The sequence below is a fragment of the Canis lupus genome, chromosome 13 (assembly GCF_011100685.1).
Source record: "Canis lupus familiaris isolate Mischka breed German Shepherd chromosome 13, alternate assembly UU_Cfam_GSD_1.0, whole genome shotgun sequence".
Classification (NCBI taxonomy): Eukaryota; Metazoa; Chordata; class Mammalia; order Carnivora; family Canidae; genus Canis; species Canis lupus.
The window spans coordinates 2,719,847-2,736,596 of record NC_049234.1 but is presented as its reverse complement, the minus strand read 5'-3'; the positions used below and the strand labels follow the sequence as shown (position 1 = coordinate 2,736,596).

Genomic DNA, 16,750 nt, shown 5'->3' with positions numbered 1-16,750 from the left:
TTCATAATAGCTTAAGACAAGATGTCTTGAGTGAGGCACCGTATGCAGGTTTAGCTTTTTCTTTCATTCTTTACATCACACAAGTATAAACTCCTTTCATTCTTAGGGCTGTTTCTTTTCTCTCTCTCTCTCTCTCTCTCTTTTTTTAAATGTCTGCTTTTACAAAATTAGCAAAAATTTGGGGCAGAAACTGTTTCTCCCTTGGTTACGAGTGCTTTTAGGAATCGCATTTTTACTAGTTTGCTTCTGGCAGTAACCCAAGGCTAATTCACTTCAGAAAACCGTATCTGAGGCCCCATATGGTGTTGCTTCGTCAGAGGATGATGGTGGGAATGGTAGGCTCTCTGAAAATTACATGTGCTTGCCTTATCTTGCTGTCACAGATCCTTAAAGTTTTTACTTCTTCTGTTATTCAGGCAGAGTGTATTGAATTCCTGGGAGTAGGAGAGAAACTCATAACAAGGTGAGAAGAAGAAAAAAAAACAAGGTGAGAAGATCTCATATTTAAAGAAGCTATTCTCTGCATCCTTTTTTTCTGAGTCAAATATCATACTTGGAAATTTGTCATCCAACATGAATAAATGTCTTAGAGAATGAAGGCAATAAATATATATTGAACTAACTGTATTTTAAATACGTGAGTTCACAGTGTTACAAGCAACAAAATGTTGACTTTTCAAGGATAAAATTATACTTAAATAATTTTATTTTAATTCATAAAAGCAAAAACTTGAACTTCCAAAGGCAGAGGAAAATATGTGCTAGCCAGTTGGTAACTGTGTAATTTCTACTAAACTTTGAAATACAATTGAATTCATTACTATATATGAAATTTTTATCTCCATAAAATGTGCATTGTTGTTTTTTATTAGAAAAAATCCAACCGTAGTATCATTTTTCAATTTACAATGTTGTAATGGGGCCTTTTTGATCTTTGTATACTGAAGTTCTCCCTGGCTTATGAGGCCTGTCATTGCCTTGAAGGCCAATTTATAGAAATATGAGAACCTGCCCAAAACCTCATTAAAGAGAAATACAAAACCTATTATGTTGATTGAATGTTCAGCCTAAAATCACAGTGCAAGTGGAACCAAGGATCCTTGTTTCAACTGCAATTTAAACTGCTATGTTTTAACCTGGAAAGGAGAGGGAGTCCTTAGCTTGCCTTCACACACTGATCAAGGTTCCTTTGGCTTAGCTGGGTAGGAAGGACCCCTCTGGAAAAGTGACATTTAAGCTGAGACTGAGCTTATTTTCATTTTGCACTGGGTTCTGCAAATTATGTAGCCAGTTCTGCTTGCTATAAGTAGTGCTCTGTGGAATATTTGTTCAGTGGATGACAAGAAAGAGCCAGTCATGCAGATGGATTGCCAAGCAGCACCAGCAAATACCAAGACCTTGCAGTGGGGAAGAGCACAGCATGTATAAGCTGGACTGCCATGCTGTATATTTCCAGGGGCGTCATTCACCCTGCAGCCTACTGAATGCCCCTCCTGGAGTTACACAGTGCACAACCTGCATGTCTGCACATGGTGGCCCTGTGTTCAAGAAACAGAAAAGTCAGTATGGATAGATCATTATAAGGTGGAAGAAAGCTAGTGTAGACAGGTTATTATAAGGGAGAGGAGAGCAGTATAACATGAGATGGGACAGTCAGACAGTGGCCAGATCACATATGGCCTCATAGTCCATGGTGATGAGCTTGGATTTTTCTCTGAGATGAGAAGAAATACAGATAAGTTTTAAGCAGATGAATGACATGGTCCAATTCACTTATGAGACAACTCCAGCTTTAGTGTAGAAAATGGGTGGAGGGGGTTAGAATGAAAGCAAAGAGACTAGTTAATAGTCCATGTCAGTGATAGTGTCATGATGGCTTGGACTTTGGTGGTAGCAGCAAAAACTGAAGTGTGAGCCAATTCAATATATATTTTAGAACTAGCAGTAGTATTTAGCAGTGGTATATATGCCTTGTTTCTGTTGACAACCGCTAACCTTTGTTCTAGGACATAGGAAATCACTGAATTCTCAAGGTCATCCAACATGTCAAAGTTGACAGAGTCCTGTCTGTTTCACCCGTTACAAGAGTGCACAGAAGCATAACAGATCTTGGTTTATTTGATCTACGTTTTGAAGTTTTGCTTTTACATGAAACAAGGAACATGTGAATATGTTTGTTTTGGGTCATCAAGAGTCTAGTTCATATTAATAGGAAATAAAATCAGTCAACAGTACTATCAACAGTACTCAAGATGGGAACTGCTGTATCGTTATGACTGTGTTCCCATAGAGGTCTCACAAGATATATAAAAACTCAGGTCACCTTACAGTCATCACATAGCTCAGGATTGACAGTGAGCCTGTTGGTAGATGGTCAGAGTCTGCCTGTAGCTGCAGGATCCTTTCAACAGGCAAAAATGTTCGCCAGGAGCAGGATGCTGGAAGCTGCCATAGAATTCAGCTAACTTGAAAGCCCCTTGATGCACAATTGTCAAAAATTTAGGAATATAAAATAATAAAAATCAAATTGAGCACTTCGGAGATGAACAACTTTGTATGGTGCCAACTCCAAGAGCAACCTCAGGACCAACAGGCAGCCTAGAGCACAAAGTCACATTGGTGGTCTTTGTCCTTGACCCAGGTGTCCGATGCCTTTAGCAAAGCAAGCTGCCTGCACTTTAAAAATCTGTGGCAGGTAGGATCAGCAGTGCCATGGATTTGCACTTGAGTCAGGCTTTCTAGTCATCAGGCTCATCTTTCTAGCAGGGGGTGACAGAACATGGTAGGTAGAAGGGCGTGACAACTATTTTACATTGCTCTGAAGCTGAGATGCAGGACAAGATACGCCACAAGGACAAAAGGCGCCATGACAGTGGAATGCTTGAGAAGAAAAAAAAAGCCCATAAACCAACCTGGTGTATTGACTCAGGGTGGGTCAGCTCAAGCAAACAGGAGGCAGAAAGAACCTTGATAAATTTGGAAACCAGTCCTACAAATGAACAGAGGGTCACAATCCAGAGAACAAGTTTTAGAGCCCAGCCCGGTGTCAGGAAGAATGCTGAGGCAACAGTGGCTGGCTGGGGTCCCTCCTAATAGGAAGAACCAGAACACACGGCTAGTCCTGGCTCTGCCACCAGCTATGGAACCCTGGCATATCCCTTAAGCTGAGTCTCTGTTTTCTGAGTTGTCACTGAAGATCACTTCCAAGCATTGGTCCTATGTGTTACTGCTGCAGCATTTAGCATTAGCACCTGCCTTGGCCCTACAGCTCCTTCTTTCTTCCTTGACCTCTCTAATCTCCTGATCTCTGGCCCTCCTATCACTCTGACCACTCTTTATTCATGTCTCTTTCAGGGATTGCCTCTTGAGTGCCACAGTTCCCCAGCACCAATCCCTCTTTTCATGTTGCACTTGGGGCAGGCCTCTTACATCCAAGCTCTGACTACCATGGAACTTGCCAACTCCCTGCCTCCAGCACCAATCTTTCCCAGGGTCCTTGGACAAGTATTTCCAACTGCCTACAGAGTTGTATATGTACCTGGATAGTCTCCAGTCATCTCAAATTCATTATGTTTAGTACAAGGCTGTATTATCCTCTCCTTTCGCTTCCCCTAGAATCTCTGTCCCATTAACATCACATTAATGGTGTCTACTTACAGAGATACCTAGGAGCTATCTGCTTCTCCCTCCTCTCTCACCATAAGATCAAAACAGTCATCAAAAGAGAATCCTACATTCCTTTCTCTCGCAAATATACCCACTGCTTTAGTCCTACCCTCACTTTTTTTGCCTGTCCTAATGCGATAGTGACAAAGGCTATCAATTCTCCACCAGAATCCATTCCTTGATTTTTCTTTGGTAGAGAACCTCCCAGTTTTCACTGGATATAAACTGCCCAGTTAGTGACTACATTTCCCAAGGTTCCCTACAGCTGGGTAAGCCATGTGGTCATGACTATGTTCTAGCCAATAGGAGGTCAGCAAAAGTGATGCGTTAAGCTCCCAGGCATTTTCTTTGAAAAGGGAATGGTTTGCCCTCTTCTGGCTTTCTTTCCACCTTCCTGTAGGCTGGTCGCACAGGTTTGACCTGGTTGATGGGGCCACAATCCTAGGTGAGTGTTTCTCAAGCTTGAGTGCTCATCAGAATCACCCACTGTGCTTATTAAAACACAGCTTGCTGGACCCCATCCACATTCATTTTTAGTGAATTCCCCTGTGATACTGATACTGCTGGTACAAGGACTGCACTTTGAGAACCACTGTCCTAAGGGATTAAAAGGTTAATAAGATTAAAAGGAACCTGGATTCCTGAGTGGCCTCATAGAGTAGTGCCACCTCTGTGGCCCTTGACCACTCACTTTTTCACATGGACCACTCACTTTCAGAAACTCTCTTGTTTGTCTTATTTTGAGTTCTATGTCACAGAAACATAGTGTATACCCAGGTAATATACCCTCTAGTCCATCCTCCATGATTCAACTCACAAGATCTTTTCAAACTTCAAGTCTGACATGGTGCTCCCCTGCTTTAAATTACCCAAATCTTTCCTTTTGCCTCACACAACTTAACTCAACCAGGATGTCCTGAGAAACGATAAGACCTGGAACACTGGGGGAAAAAGTAAGAATTCTCAGTGGCAAGCTGGGAATTGACCCTCTTATATTCCTCAGATTTTAAAAATCTGAGTCCTCCCAAAGGAGAAAGCATACAGCGAATATCTCATCAGGGCAGATAATAATAACTAGCATCCTGAGTTATATGCCAGGCATATAATCCCCCAGTTACCCCATGAGGGGTCTACAACTAATATTTCCATTTTGCCAGCAAAGGAACAGAAATGCAGAAATAAGGGAACTGCCTGTGGCAGACAGAGACAAGGACTTGCCACTCCACCATCAACAGACAGCTTCCTCTCTCGAGGTCTGCCCAGCTGCAGAGACCCCACATCATCCAAGGTCATGTCCTGCCTGGGCAGCTGGTGGCCAGGCAAGGTGGGATAAAGGCCTGCCCTTTTCAGCCCAAAACAGGACAGCTGGGAGAGGCCATCCTCACTCAGAGCTTCCCTGAGATTTTGACTTCTTCCTCTGGCCAGCTCTGCTTCTTCCCTCTTCCCCTCATAGACATTGATTCCATCTTGTGTTCCAGATTCTGTCTAGGTGTCTGCTTCCAGAGAACTCAGCCTGCAACCTGCTGGCAAGTGGTAGAGCTGTGCTCCTGACACAGGCAACCTGCCCATAATCACAATTCACAGCAGGCCGCCAAATCTGTTCACAGGATGCATTCAGGTTCCTTAGGGTAGCATTCAAGGCCCTTTAGAATTTGATTCCAATCATCTTTGCTCACCTTACTTGGCAACAGGTCCTGTTCTGGCATTATACCAAGCATTCGTTCAAGTGGTATTTTGACTGGAATGCCTCCCTCCTCCTGAAGAGGTCCTCCTAAGTTTAGCACAGACATCACCTCCTCTGTGGAGCCTCTCTGAGACTCCTAGAGAGTAACAAACAGTACAGAGTAGTGAATGCAGCCTGGAGTCCTTGAGGCCTGAGTTCAAATTCCAGCTCCATGACATAGCAGTGCAACATGGACAGAATTATGTAACTCCATCTCCTATCTATAATATGGAGCTAATAATATCTATTTTGCTAGGTGGTGAATGAAATAAAATCTGTAAATCACCTAGCCTACAGAATCTCAGGCCCCACCTCAACCTTTAATGGGCATAGAGATGTCTCAAATGTCTTGTGAAAATGCAGATTCTGAACCGGTGGGTCTAAGGTGGGGCCTGAGATTCTCAATTTCTACCAAACTCCCAGGTAACCTAAGTGTGAGTAGTCTATGGACTACACCTGACTATCAAAACCCTAGCCCAGGACCTGGCCCTTAGTGGTACTAAGTGACATTTATTTCTCCTTGCCCTCCCTACTCTTCCCTCTGGGTGCCAATAACATTTTGCTTCATGCCATTTGCACACTCCTCCCCACATCATACTTTAGTTAGCTGCTATCTCTGTGGCTCCCACTAGACTGTGAGCAATTTGAGGGTAGAAACTATATAATCCTTCCCTCAATAGCATCAGTGCCCTGCATTGGACCCGGTATATAAAAAGGGATCAATAAATGTTTGATGAATTAAGCCCATAAATTGGAAATAAAAATATCATCTCTGCCTGTCTCAACAAGTTGTTGTCATGAGCAAATGTGATAATTTGGGAGAGAGAGTGCATGGCAACATATCATATGGTGCAAATATAAAGTATTATTATCCGTCAGCTTTCTACTCTGCAGCAGTTCAGACTCATGCAGCTGAAGCATGTTTGCTGTGGCAGTTGCTCAGGCTCTGATGATTATAAAAACTCAGATTCATCTGTAGTTTAAAAATAAATCAAATTCTCTTCTGGCTAACAACCACAGCACTCTTCACCTATGGTAAGAACGTAATTATAATGATGTAAATGAAAAGAACGTATCTTTCATCAATCAATCAGTCGATTAATCATGAAGCAGGCACCAAGTATCTCTCTCCAGGTAGCGCTGGGCTTTCTTATCTACCTCCCTGAAATGAGCAAGTAATATCAATCAGCCTTATCTCATGTCTGTTTGAAGGTGGGGAGACTGATGGAGGAAGATGAGGTCAGGAGTGGGGTTGATGGGAGGGCAGTTCAGAACCACGCTGGAGACTGGAGGAAAACCCCCACATCCCTTTCCAGGAGGGGCCTGGCCTATGAGGTGGGGTCTTCCAAGTGGCTTTCCATGGTGAGTGGCCAAGACCCTGCCTGTGCTGTTAGCAGATGGTTCCAGGAATATTGGGAGGGCATGTGCTTTAAAACTCATCACTTGGATGGAACTCATTCCTGGAAAAAAGGTTATACTTGAGAGCTCATGCAACGATTCATCTGCAACATATCCACATATGTCTTCTTTTGCATTGCAAATAATGATGTCAGGCAGGTAACCACCAAGGGCTGTGCCAGGCTGGCCCCTGCTCCTTCATGGGGGTGGATGGGTGGTGGTGATGGTAGAGTGGTGACCCAGGGGGGCTTGGATGAGAAGACCCCATATAATGCTTAGGTTTCTCTGGGCAAGTATAAGATTCAAGTCAATTATTTCTAAAGAGGAGTGGGAGGGGAAGAAGGTTAATGTGAAGGCAAACTTCCTAAAATTCAGCAACCTGGGGACCTTTAGCAAAGTGTGGCTCATGTGACAATATCATAGAGATCAAGAATAAGTGCCTACACACCAATAAAATAATATTTTAAAAATAATTGTGGTGATAACAAGATAAAGTTCATAGCAAATAAAAATTTTAAGAAACCCCAAAACAAACCAATATATTAAGAGTGTTCAAAGTAAGTTGACTACATATGTATCTATCATTCACAAAAATATTAATTCTGGTTATACTTGGGTGATTTTAATTTTCATGTGTATTTTTTCTGTATTTTTCCTAATTAATATGTATTATTTTATTACATGGGAAAATGTTTTCCTCCAAAATAAAAAGATTAGAAATAAATGAATGTACCAAAAAATTAGTAGTAATTGTGAATTATGGGGTCACAAATATTTTATATTTCTCAATTTTACTTTTTGTATTCTAGGTGTTGTACATGAATACATATTGCTTTTATAATTTAAATTTTTAAGTTTTCGGGGATCCCTGGGTGGCTCAGTGGTTTAGGGCCTGTCTTTGGCCCAGGTCGCAATCCTGGAGTCCTGGGATTGAGTCCCATGTTGGGCTCCCGGCATGGAGCCTGCTTCTCCCTCTACCTGTGTCTCTGCCTCTCTCTCTCTCTCTCTCTCTCTCTCTCATTAATAAATAAATAAATAAATAAATAAATAAATAAATATTTTAAAAAATAAAATAATAAATTTTTAAGTTTTCTTACGGTATATAATAGCAGCAGCAAATAAAGAAATTTCGTGTTGCCCAGTTCTAAACCTCAAAATGATCCCTGATTCCTTTCTCTTTTACATCTTGTGCCTAATTTATCAGCAAGCTGTGTTAACTGTGTCTCCAAAACATATCCTGAATCTCACCATTTCTCCCCTTCTACCTCTAGCTCCACCTAACTCAAGCCTAGCCCCTGAATTATACTGCAATAACCTCTTGATGTCTCTGATTTCATTCTCTGCCCTCTATAATCTCTTCTCCACATCATAACCAGAGAATTATTGACCCATAAATAGCATCATGTCTGTCTTCTGTCTAGAACCTTCAGAGGCTCTCTATTGCCCTTACAGTAAAATCATGCTCCTCACCCTCGTCAGAGCCCATCTCTCCAGCCTCTTCCCTCCATGCCTCCCTCCCCTTGCTCACTTCACTCAAGCCATTGTCCTTGTTTCTTAGCTTAGGAAGAGCTTGCATTTGCTGTTCCCTTTGCCTTAGAATGCTCATCCCACAGACCTTCAAATGCTGTTTCCTTCTCCTCAATTAGGTCTCTGCTTAAACATACCTCCTCAGAGAGGCCTTTGCTAACCACCCTAATCTAAAGTAGTCTGCATATTCTAACTCAACACTCTGGTTTTGATTTTATCTTCTGTAATACCTAATATTTTCTATTTTCTAACTGCTTGCATCAGAAAGCAAAGAATGGTCTTATCCTTCTTATTCACCCCTATATTCCTAAGAACCTAGAACAAAGCTCAACACACAGGAGGTGTGCAATATTTTAGAATAAATTAATAGGTGGGGGAGGGGTAGCTAATGGAATTCCAAGTCTAGGCTCATCAAGGCAAAGGAAAGCAAAATTCTTTCTTCTGGGACAATTCTAAGTGGCTTTGTGGAAAAGGTAGAATATATGAGGAGGTACATAATTCCCACAAAGTGGCTCCAACATACCTTTTTAGCTATCTTTTCCAATATTTCCAGACACTTTCTTTAAAACCTTTCCCTGGAGTGTCCTTACTCTCTCTTTTACTTATCACTAAATTCCTGCATTCGCATCATTGACCCTTTGATCTCTTGATCTCTGGTCTAACTTCAGCAGCAAGCCTATATAACAGCCATGTGAGCCCATAAACCTGCTTTCCTTTCCCACATTCAGTCCTGGAACATTCATGGTTCCAAAAGAAAACTGAGATTTCTTCCCTGGAGCATCTTTCCTTGCTGTTCCACAGAGCAATGCTGAGGTGGGCATCTCTGAACGGCAGCGCCAAGATCGTTGCACTTAAGGTTGTTGGTGTCTGACTGCTCTTCTAGAAACTGTGTGTAAGGAGAACTGTGGCAGATGAAAGTCTTGCCTTTTGGTGGTGTTACCTGAGAACTTTGCATTTAATAACTAAGTCTGCCATCATGTAGACATACAATGTTAAATGTATTTGATGCAATATGTACATAAACTAATATCCCCTGGATGATCCCCTAGGTCCTTTTTTCTAGATGCAGCCACTATTACCAGTTTGAGAGATGATCATTTAATTCGTGGGATTTAGTTATGGTTACTGGTTAAGAATCTCCAGGACTATAGGGGATCCCTCGGTGGCTCAGTGGTTTAGTGCCTGCCTTCGGCCTAGGGCGTGATCCTGGAGTCCTGGGATCGAGTCCCATGTCAAGCTTCCTGCATGGAGCTTGCTTGTGTCTCTGCCTCTCTCTTTCTCTCTGTCTCTCATGAATAAATAAAATAAAATAAAATAAAAAGAACTTCCAGGACTGCAAATATTTTCTTTACCCTTCCCATATTTTTGACCACCACAAAGACTCTCTGTAATGAATGTAAGGTACAAAATCTGGAGATTGTTTGCCAACTTTTACAAAAAGAGTTTATTTATTTATTTGAGAGAAAGTGAGAGAGCACAAGCAGTGGAGAAGGGGAGAAAGACAGAGAAAAGCAGACTCTTTGCTGAGCAGGGAGCCCGATGCAGGGCTTTATCCCAGGACCCCAGGATCATGACCTGAGCAGAAGGCAGACACTTAGCCAACTGAGCCACCCAGGTACCCCTGTTTGTGGATTTTTAATTCAAATTCTAACCAGGCTCTTCCCTGACTCTTTGAGGCCCTACGTGGGCCTATGCTATTTGCTGCAGTTGGACAAATTTCTAGACAAATTAGAATCCAGAACAGGATCCAGAACTAGATTTAGATTCCAGAACAAGCTTATACCTACTCAGATAACACCCCTGTGGTGATTTCAGAAATTTTAAAATTCACTGTACCCTAATACCACCCACATGGGCTTTCTCCAATAGACACAACTCCTTCTACTTTTCTCTAAGGCACCAGGGGGCAACATAAGGTCATTCATATAAAGAGCATGTGCTAAAACAGGCCTGGATTCAGAGCCCAGGTCTGCTTGTAAACTGTGTGTCCTAGGACATGTTGCTTAACTTCTCTGAGGCTCCTTCCTCCAATGTAAAATCAGAACAATATCTACCTCATAGGGTTGTTGTAAGGGTTAAATGTAGTATGTATGAGTGGCTCTCACCATGGAGGCATTCCCTAGTTTCTTAAAGAACTGAGGATCCATTTAAAATTCAGATGTGCTTGGGCCCATCAGATTCTCTGTTACATCAGCATTGCTGGTTTCTCCAAGAATGAGTTAACTCTTCCTGTTTGGAGCCAGCCCCTCTGTGAGTGATCCCATCCCTTCTCTCCTCCAGGACCTACTTCTGTCATTAACTTTTTCTCCCCTGTGTCTTGAGTCTCTCTAGTCCATTGGCCCTTTGCTTTCAGGTTTGTTCAAATCTTTCATACAACAAACAAAAGGTCCACCAGTAAATCTAGTGTTCTCTACCACCTCCTGCTCTTTTGCCTTCTCTTCTAACAAGCTTAAAGAGCCTGAGTAAGAGATCACACCCTGTGGGCTGGGACAGAACTTGCAGAATCTGCTCAAGGCTAGAGGCTAAGTAGAACCCCCTTTTCCTTCTGGGGTGGTGGTAAATGGTGAAGACTCTGGATCCCGGCTGAGACCTGGTGCAGGGTGGGGAGCTATGAAGGGAAGGGGCCCACTTCTTATTCATTCTTCCCTGCTTTTAAGAGCCCAGGGAGATTCTGGATGAAAGACCAGCCTTCCTTTAGAAGAATTGGACATATTTTAATTGAGTTCAAATTTGATCGAGGAGGGAGGGACATCTTGGGGCTTCCCTTCACTCTGAAGTCAAAGGACTGTACTTGAGAGAAGTCTGAAGTCACATCCTCAGTCTGTCTTCCAGAAAGCCCCCCATTGTCCAGTGGGGGTGCAGCAGGAACAAGCCTGGGTCCCTGGGAGTATTGAGGAATCTCATATTTAATAATATTGGGGGGCTAGACCAAGTATGAGGAAATCAGAACAGGGCCACTAACTAAAGGGGAAGGGGCTCAGGAAAGCACACAGATTCAGAGGGTTGACACATGGTCTCACTCCTGTTCCCCAGCTAGGTTGCATCAATGAAAGCTATCATCATTTCTGTGGCGCCCCCTGGGTTGTTGCTTCCGCCATGGGAAGGGATCTCTGCTGAAATGAGAGACTGGAATCTATCATCCACAAGTGGAGGGAAGCAAAAAGATGCAAAGGGTTAGCAGTAGGGCAAGTGGAGTGACATTGGGGAAAGGAACACCCCTGAATCCTCTACCCATATCAGTTTTGGGGGTTCGCCTGTCTACTTTAGGGTTTTTGCTTTCAATCATGTGACTCCCAGGCAAGAGGGGAGGCAGAAAGAAAAAGTGGCCCCCTGAAATGACTGTGGTCTACACCAGCATCTCAGGATGGAGAAGCTCTGCAAGCCATGTGAAAGAATGATCCAGACTCTGCCTTCTCTTCTTCCCCATTTATTCACTCCTGCCACACCCCATGGACCATCATTCCCAGGGCTGCCGAAGACTACCTTTGTGCAGAATCCAATGGATATTTTCAAGTCTTGGGAGTTGCCCCCCTCCTTGAAACTGCTCCCTTGGCTCTTGAAGCCCTTCCATTCCGCTTCTCTTTTCTGATGGTGGGACTTTAGGTCCACCTCATGGGTTTTGCCTACCTACCCACTAAAAGTTGCTGCCTAGAAATTTTTCCTTGGACCACTGTCCTCTGTCTTGCCTGGGCAAGCTCATTCAGTCTCAGACTTTACCACATCTATGTGGAGAACTTACAAATCTTTAAGTCTAGCACTGACTTTTCCTCTTGAGAACCTAGAAACTATATAAAACCAAATGCTGAACATCTCCACTGGGAAATCTCACACATACCTCAAAATCAGCACTTTCAAAACTATTGCTTTCATTCTACTTAATTCCATATCCCTTAGAGTCTATAAAACAAACCCCGGGATGCTTTCCCCTCCGTTTCATATGTGAATTCATGGCACTGCCATCTACTTGGACACCCAAACCAGAATCTGGGTGTCCCTCCTCACCTTCTATCTCCCTAATCGAAGCTTCCTTTGATACTATGTGTCCAAACATGAAATCCTGCTGGTATTTGCTTCTGAAATGTTTCTTCTGCACTATAATAATTTATAGCTATCTTTTCTTTTGGACTATAACCTCCTAACAGCCTCTGGATTCACTCCTTCCTGAAATCATACTGAACCCTAGAGCTGGAGTGGTAAAATCAAATTTGCCCTGTCATTCTCTTGCTTAAAGAACTCAAATGACCCCTCCCCTTTTTTTTTTTACCTGTGAGATTCAAGACTGTCCTTGATTTAACCCCTACCTATTTCTCCACCCATTCTTCAACTTAAGTTTGTTATTCCCACAACTCACCATCGCTAATCTCTTCTCTGTTCCCTGGATCACACTGGGAATGCTTTGCCCATCTCTGTTTATCTACAAACCTTTACTCAGCCTTTTAAGATATAACTCATATGTTATCATCTCCCAGTACCCTCCTCTAGACCCTCAGGTGGGTTGCAGCTCCCTATCATCATACTCTGTTACCACATGCCCTGGGAAATAGGAGGGAAGACTAGGCAGTCTCCTGAGTGAATGTCCCAGTCTGGGCTCTGGTAGGAGTATTCAACAAGGCAGATTCAGAAACCTGATTTCATCAGCATATTGAGAACAGAGCCATCTCTTAGCAGCTGACTCAAATGGACTTCCTGAAAAATGTATAATGTCAAAATATCCACAGATTACCTACAGTAAGAACTAGAACTTTCATAAGGACTGTTTTCCCAGAGTGTGAGAGACCCAGTGTCTTCTTTCCCTGCAGAGACTACCCCAGGAGGTAAATGAGAGTCAGAACAACGACAGGTAGATGAATCAAGCAACTTATAAAATGGGGCTAAAAAAACGTGAGGCCTCTATCGCCACATCAGGAATGGGCTTGCCAATGAAACCATACTTTTAGAAGTCTGTTCCTTAATGTGTCCCTGGCCAAAGCCGGGATACTCTCTGTCCCAGCTAGCTCCTGTAAATCCCTTTTGACTTTTCTGACTGACCAAACCCCACTGCCTCCAGGTCTGGGTGTTCTCTCTCTCATTAATCTTTTAATGAAGTTACTGAAGAGGCCTGTTAGCAAAGGCCATCCTTTCAGCTTCCGAGTTGATCCTTTAAGGGTGGATTTCAGAGTTTCAGAACTCGACCCTATCTCCAGGTACTCGAGGGAGGCCTCTCTGTAGCAGCCAAGTAGAAACTAGGAACCTTTTTCTGTTATTATGAGAAGCAGGGACCCAGGGCCTGGCACAGGAGGCAGGCTGAGGGGACAGGGAGACTGGGAACAGGTGGAAGAGGGCTCCCCTCCTCTACCCCCTTCAGAAGCAGCAGCCTTTCAGACCCTGCCTTAAGAGTCAGAAGCTGCAAGGGGTGGTTAAGGTTGTGGTGAGAAGACCAGAGAGCAACTGCGGAAGCCCCATGGTCAGACCTGGAGACTCATAGAGCAGGAAGGCGGAGGGAGCCGGGGCTCTCCCGTGGTCTCACACTCCCAGCCCCACAGCATCGCCTCAGGCACTTCTCACTGCAGTCCCGGAGCCAGCAGCAGCAACAGCTCCTGGAGCTCCTCAGAAATGGGGTTCTCAGGCCCGGCCCTGACCTGCTAAATCAAATTCAAGGGGCGGGACAAGCCCTCAGAATTTGAGAATAGGGGCCTGCGGCCCTCTCGCCTGCAGCCACTCCCCACCCCATCTGCTCGGTTCCGGGTGGATTCCCAAACTCTAGGAAGTAGCTTTATACCTGGGACAGCCTCGGCGGTCCGTGTGCTGCGGGTCCAGCCCACCAAGGTGCTTGCTGCGCGGCCGTGGGCCGAACTGAACTGCAGACGCTGGATCAGGCGCGCCAGGACCCTTTCACTTATTCCCAGGTCTCTGCGGTTTAGCAATGGCCAAGACCTCCTCTCCTTCAAGCGATTCTCTCCGTTCTCCCCGGAGGCTCCTTCTCCCTCCCGACCCGCTCTTCTGCCGAGCGAAGTCCTGTGGGACAGTCTGCTCTTTCCCCTGGAGGCTCAGGCCGGCAGAAGCGCTCACACCGCCCTCGGCCACCGCCGCCACCGCCACCTCCACCGCCACCGCCACCGCCACCGCCACCGCCACCTCCACCGCCACCTCCACCGCCACCGCCACCGCCACCTCCACCGCCACCTCCACCGCCACCTCCACCGCCACCGCCACCGCCACCTCCACCGCCACCGCCACCGCCACCTCCACCGCCACCGCCACCGCCACCTCCACCGCCACCTCCACCGCCACCTCCACCGCCACCGCCACCGCCACCTCCACCGCCACCGCCACCGCCACCGCCACCTCCACCGCCACCTCCACCGCCACCTCCAGCCCCGGCTGTGGACTCACCCTGAAGGAAGCTCCAGCATCTCATTCTCAACGTGACCGCCCCTCGCTCTCCACCCCCTTCACTCCCTCCTGCCCAGCGCCGCCCCAACTGTCTGACCTCGTCCCTCCTGTGAAGGTCTCGCCCTCCCTCCACTTGGCTCCCACTCCGACTGGCCCTGATGCCCGGGTCTCCCTTGAACCTGTTGCCTCCCCTGGTTCCAGTCAACACCTCACTCGCTTGGAGCGGCTCAATTCCTGGGCAGTTGGGCCTGGCGCCCGACTCTTCCCTCCCTCAGTCTCTCCCGCCTCAGGTAGGACCTAAACCACAGCTCAGGTTCATTTTCCAAGGACAGCAGGATGGTGCTGATAGAGAGGGGAACACTGCAGGACGAACTCCCGCGAACATCCCATCTCCCTGTTCCACTGATCCAGCCATTCCCAACAACAGGAAGTTTTCACAGGCTCCTCCGCACAGGGTCCCCCCACCCACCTTGTCCTTACCCTTGAGCTCAGCTCCTCTCTCCCCATTTGCTCTGATTTTTCTCCTCTTCCCTCTCAGGCTGCTCTCTGGAACTCAAAAGTTTATTCTTCATCAGCCACGCCAAGCCATTTGACTCCCAACTCATTCTTGCCATCCCCTCAGGACTACCTTTTGACAAACAAAGCGGCCTGAGAAAGTGCTGTGCTAGGTCTAGTTCTTTAGCTAGAGATGTTTTATTTTTGTTTTTTTTTCTCCTAGAAGATGTTTTGTTGACTGCTTTTAATCTTAACTATGTATTTTTTTCTTCCCACTGCAGGATGATGAAGGATCAAAGAGGTTCGGGACTGCAGTGGGCTATCAAGGAGACCCGGCCTGGTCCAGGCCTATAGGCAGGAGATTAGGGCCTCCAGAGGCTCCCTGAGTACACAGGAATCTTGAGAGAGGGAAGGCACCAGCTTTTAGGCAGGTGGCAAGAAGAAAGCATAGAACTGGAAATCTGGCTGGCTACCATCCCAGAGACAAAGTCGAACCCTGCCTTTTGAGCACCACTAGAGAAAAGGCAAGAATTGAAGACCCAGAAGCCAAGAGACACTCTGATCATACAGAAACCCCCTAGCTAAGAAGGCAAACCCAGACATTTCTTGGGAAGGTGTTCCTAGATTTGCTTGGGATGACATAATTGTTTTCTTAGTGAATACATATCTCTCAGTCCTGGGAAGATTTAGAATTAAATAGAGATAGAATGAAGGAAATCAAACCTCATGGTGTTATACTTTTGTTTTGCCTTTTTTTTTTTTTAAGATTTTATTTATCTACCCGTGAGAGACACAGAGTGAGAGGCAGAGACATCAGCAGAGGGAGAAGCAGCTCCCCGCCAGAAGCCCAATGTGGACTCAATCCCAGGACCCCGGATGATGCCCCAAGCCAAAGGCAGATGCTCAACCACTGAGCCACCCAGGCCTCCCATATTTTTGTATTCAAAGAATCTACATATTTGGTATTTCAAATGCCCCTAATGTTTCGTGTTTTAAATACTCTTCATATTTAATAGTATTTAACAGAAATACTTTTTAATGTTTAATAAAGTGTCTGAAAATTAACTTTGCAATGCTGATTTAAAGTGTGTAACTGACTAATTATTAAGACTTTTGATTTTAAGTTAAAAATCCTTTTAAAGTTTATACACTATACTGGAACTTTTAAGAAGACTTACCACTCACCGCTTTGTGTTTATTAGTTTTATGAGAATTACCTAAGAATTTGGGAGGCTTTGTCTATCTGAAAATTGATGTGTTTGGAAAAAATATTCAACTTATTAAATTAATAAATGCAGTTGAAAATGCTTAACCAAGTGAAGCAGACATCAATTTACTGGCTTTATAAATTGAATAATAAATGGATATGTTTAATGTAAAGGCTTAAGCCCAAATTTTGAATTTGAAAGTAATGAATATTAAATTTTAAAAACCAAAGTAACTTCTAAATAATCATCTCAGGGTAAAAAGTCTTAATTCATTTTTAAAGTCCTTTCCTTTCCTTTTGATACCATGGAGAAAGTTCACAAATAAATATTCCAATCTATAAATGTGAACTCTTCTCAATAG

General features: G+C 44.5%; 1 protein-coding gene and 1 long non-coding RNA gene across 2 annotated transcripts in view; both read right to left on the bottom strand.

The window, feature by feature from the left end:
• Positions 1-363: 363 nt before the first annotated feature.
• Positions 364-14,711, bottom strand: LOC119876950 (transcription factor Maf-like). Its single transcript, XM_038556338.1, has 4 exons — positions 14,621-14,711; positions 14,073-14,339; positions 2,913-2,989; positions 364-434 (listed from the first exon to the last, which is right to left on the bottom strand). Exons 1-4 carry the CDS (start codon positions 14,709-14,711, stop codon positions 378-380), a joined length of 492 nt encoding a protein of 163 aa, XP_038412266.1. The 3' UTR covers positions 364-377.
• LOC119864992 overlaps positions 14,712-16,750 on the bottom strand; it is a 13,909-nt gene continuing 11,870 nt past the window's right edge. Inside the window, exon 4 of the long non-coding RNA XR_005368438.1 lies at positions 14,712-15,314. This is a non-coding gene — a long non-coding RNA (uncharacterized LOC119864992). The remainder of the gene's footprint in view (positions 15,315-16,750) is intronic.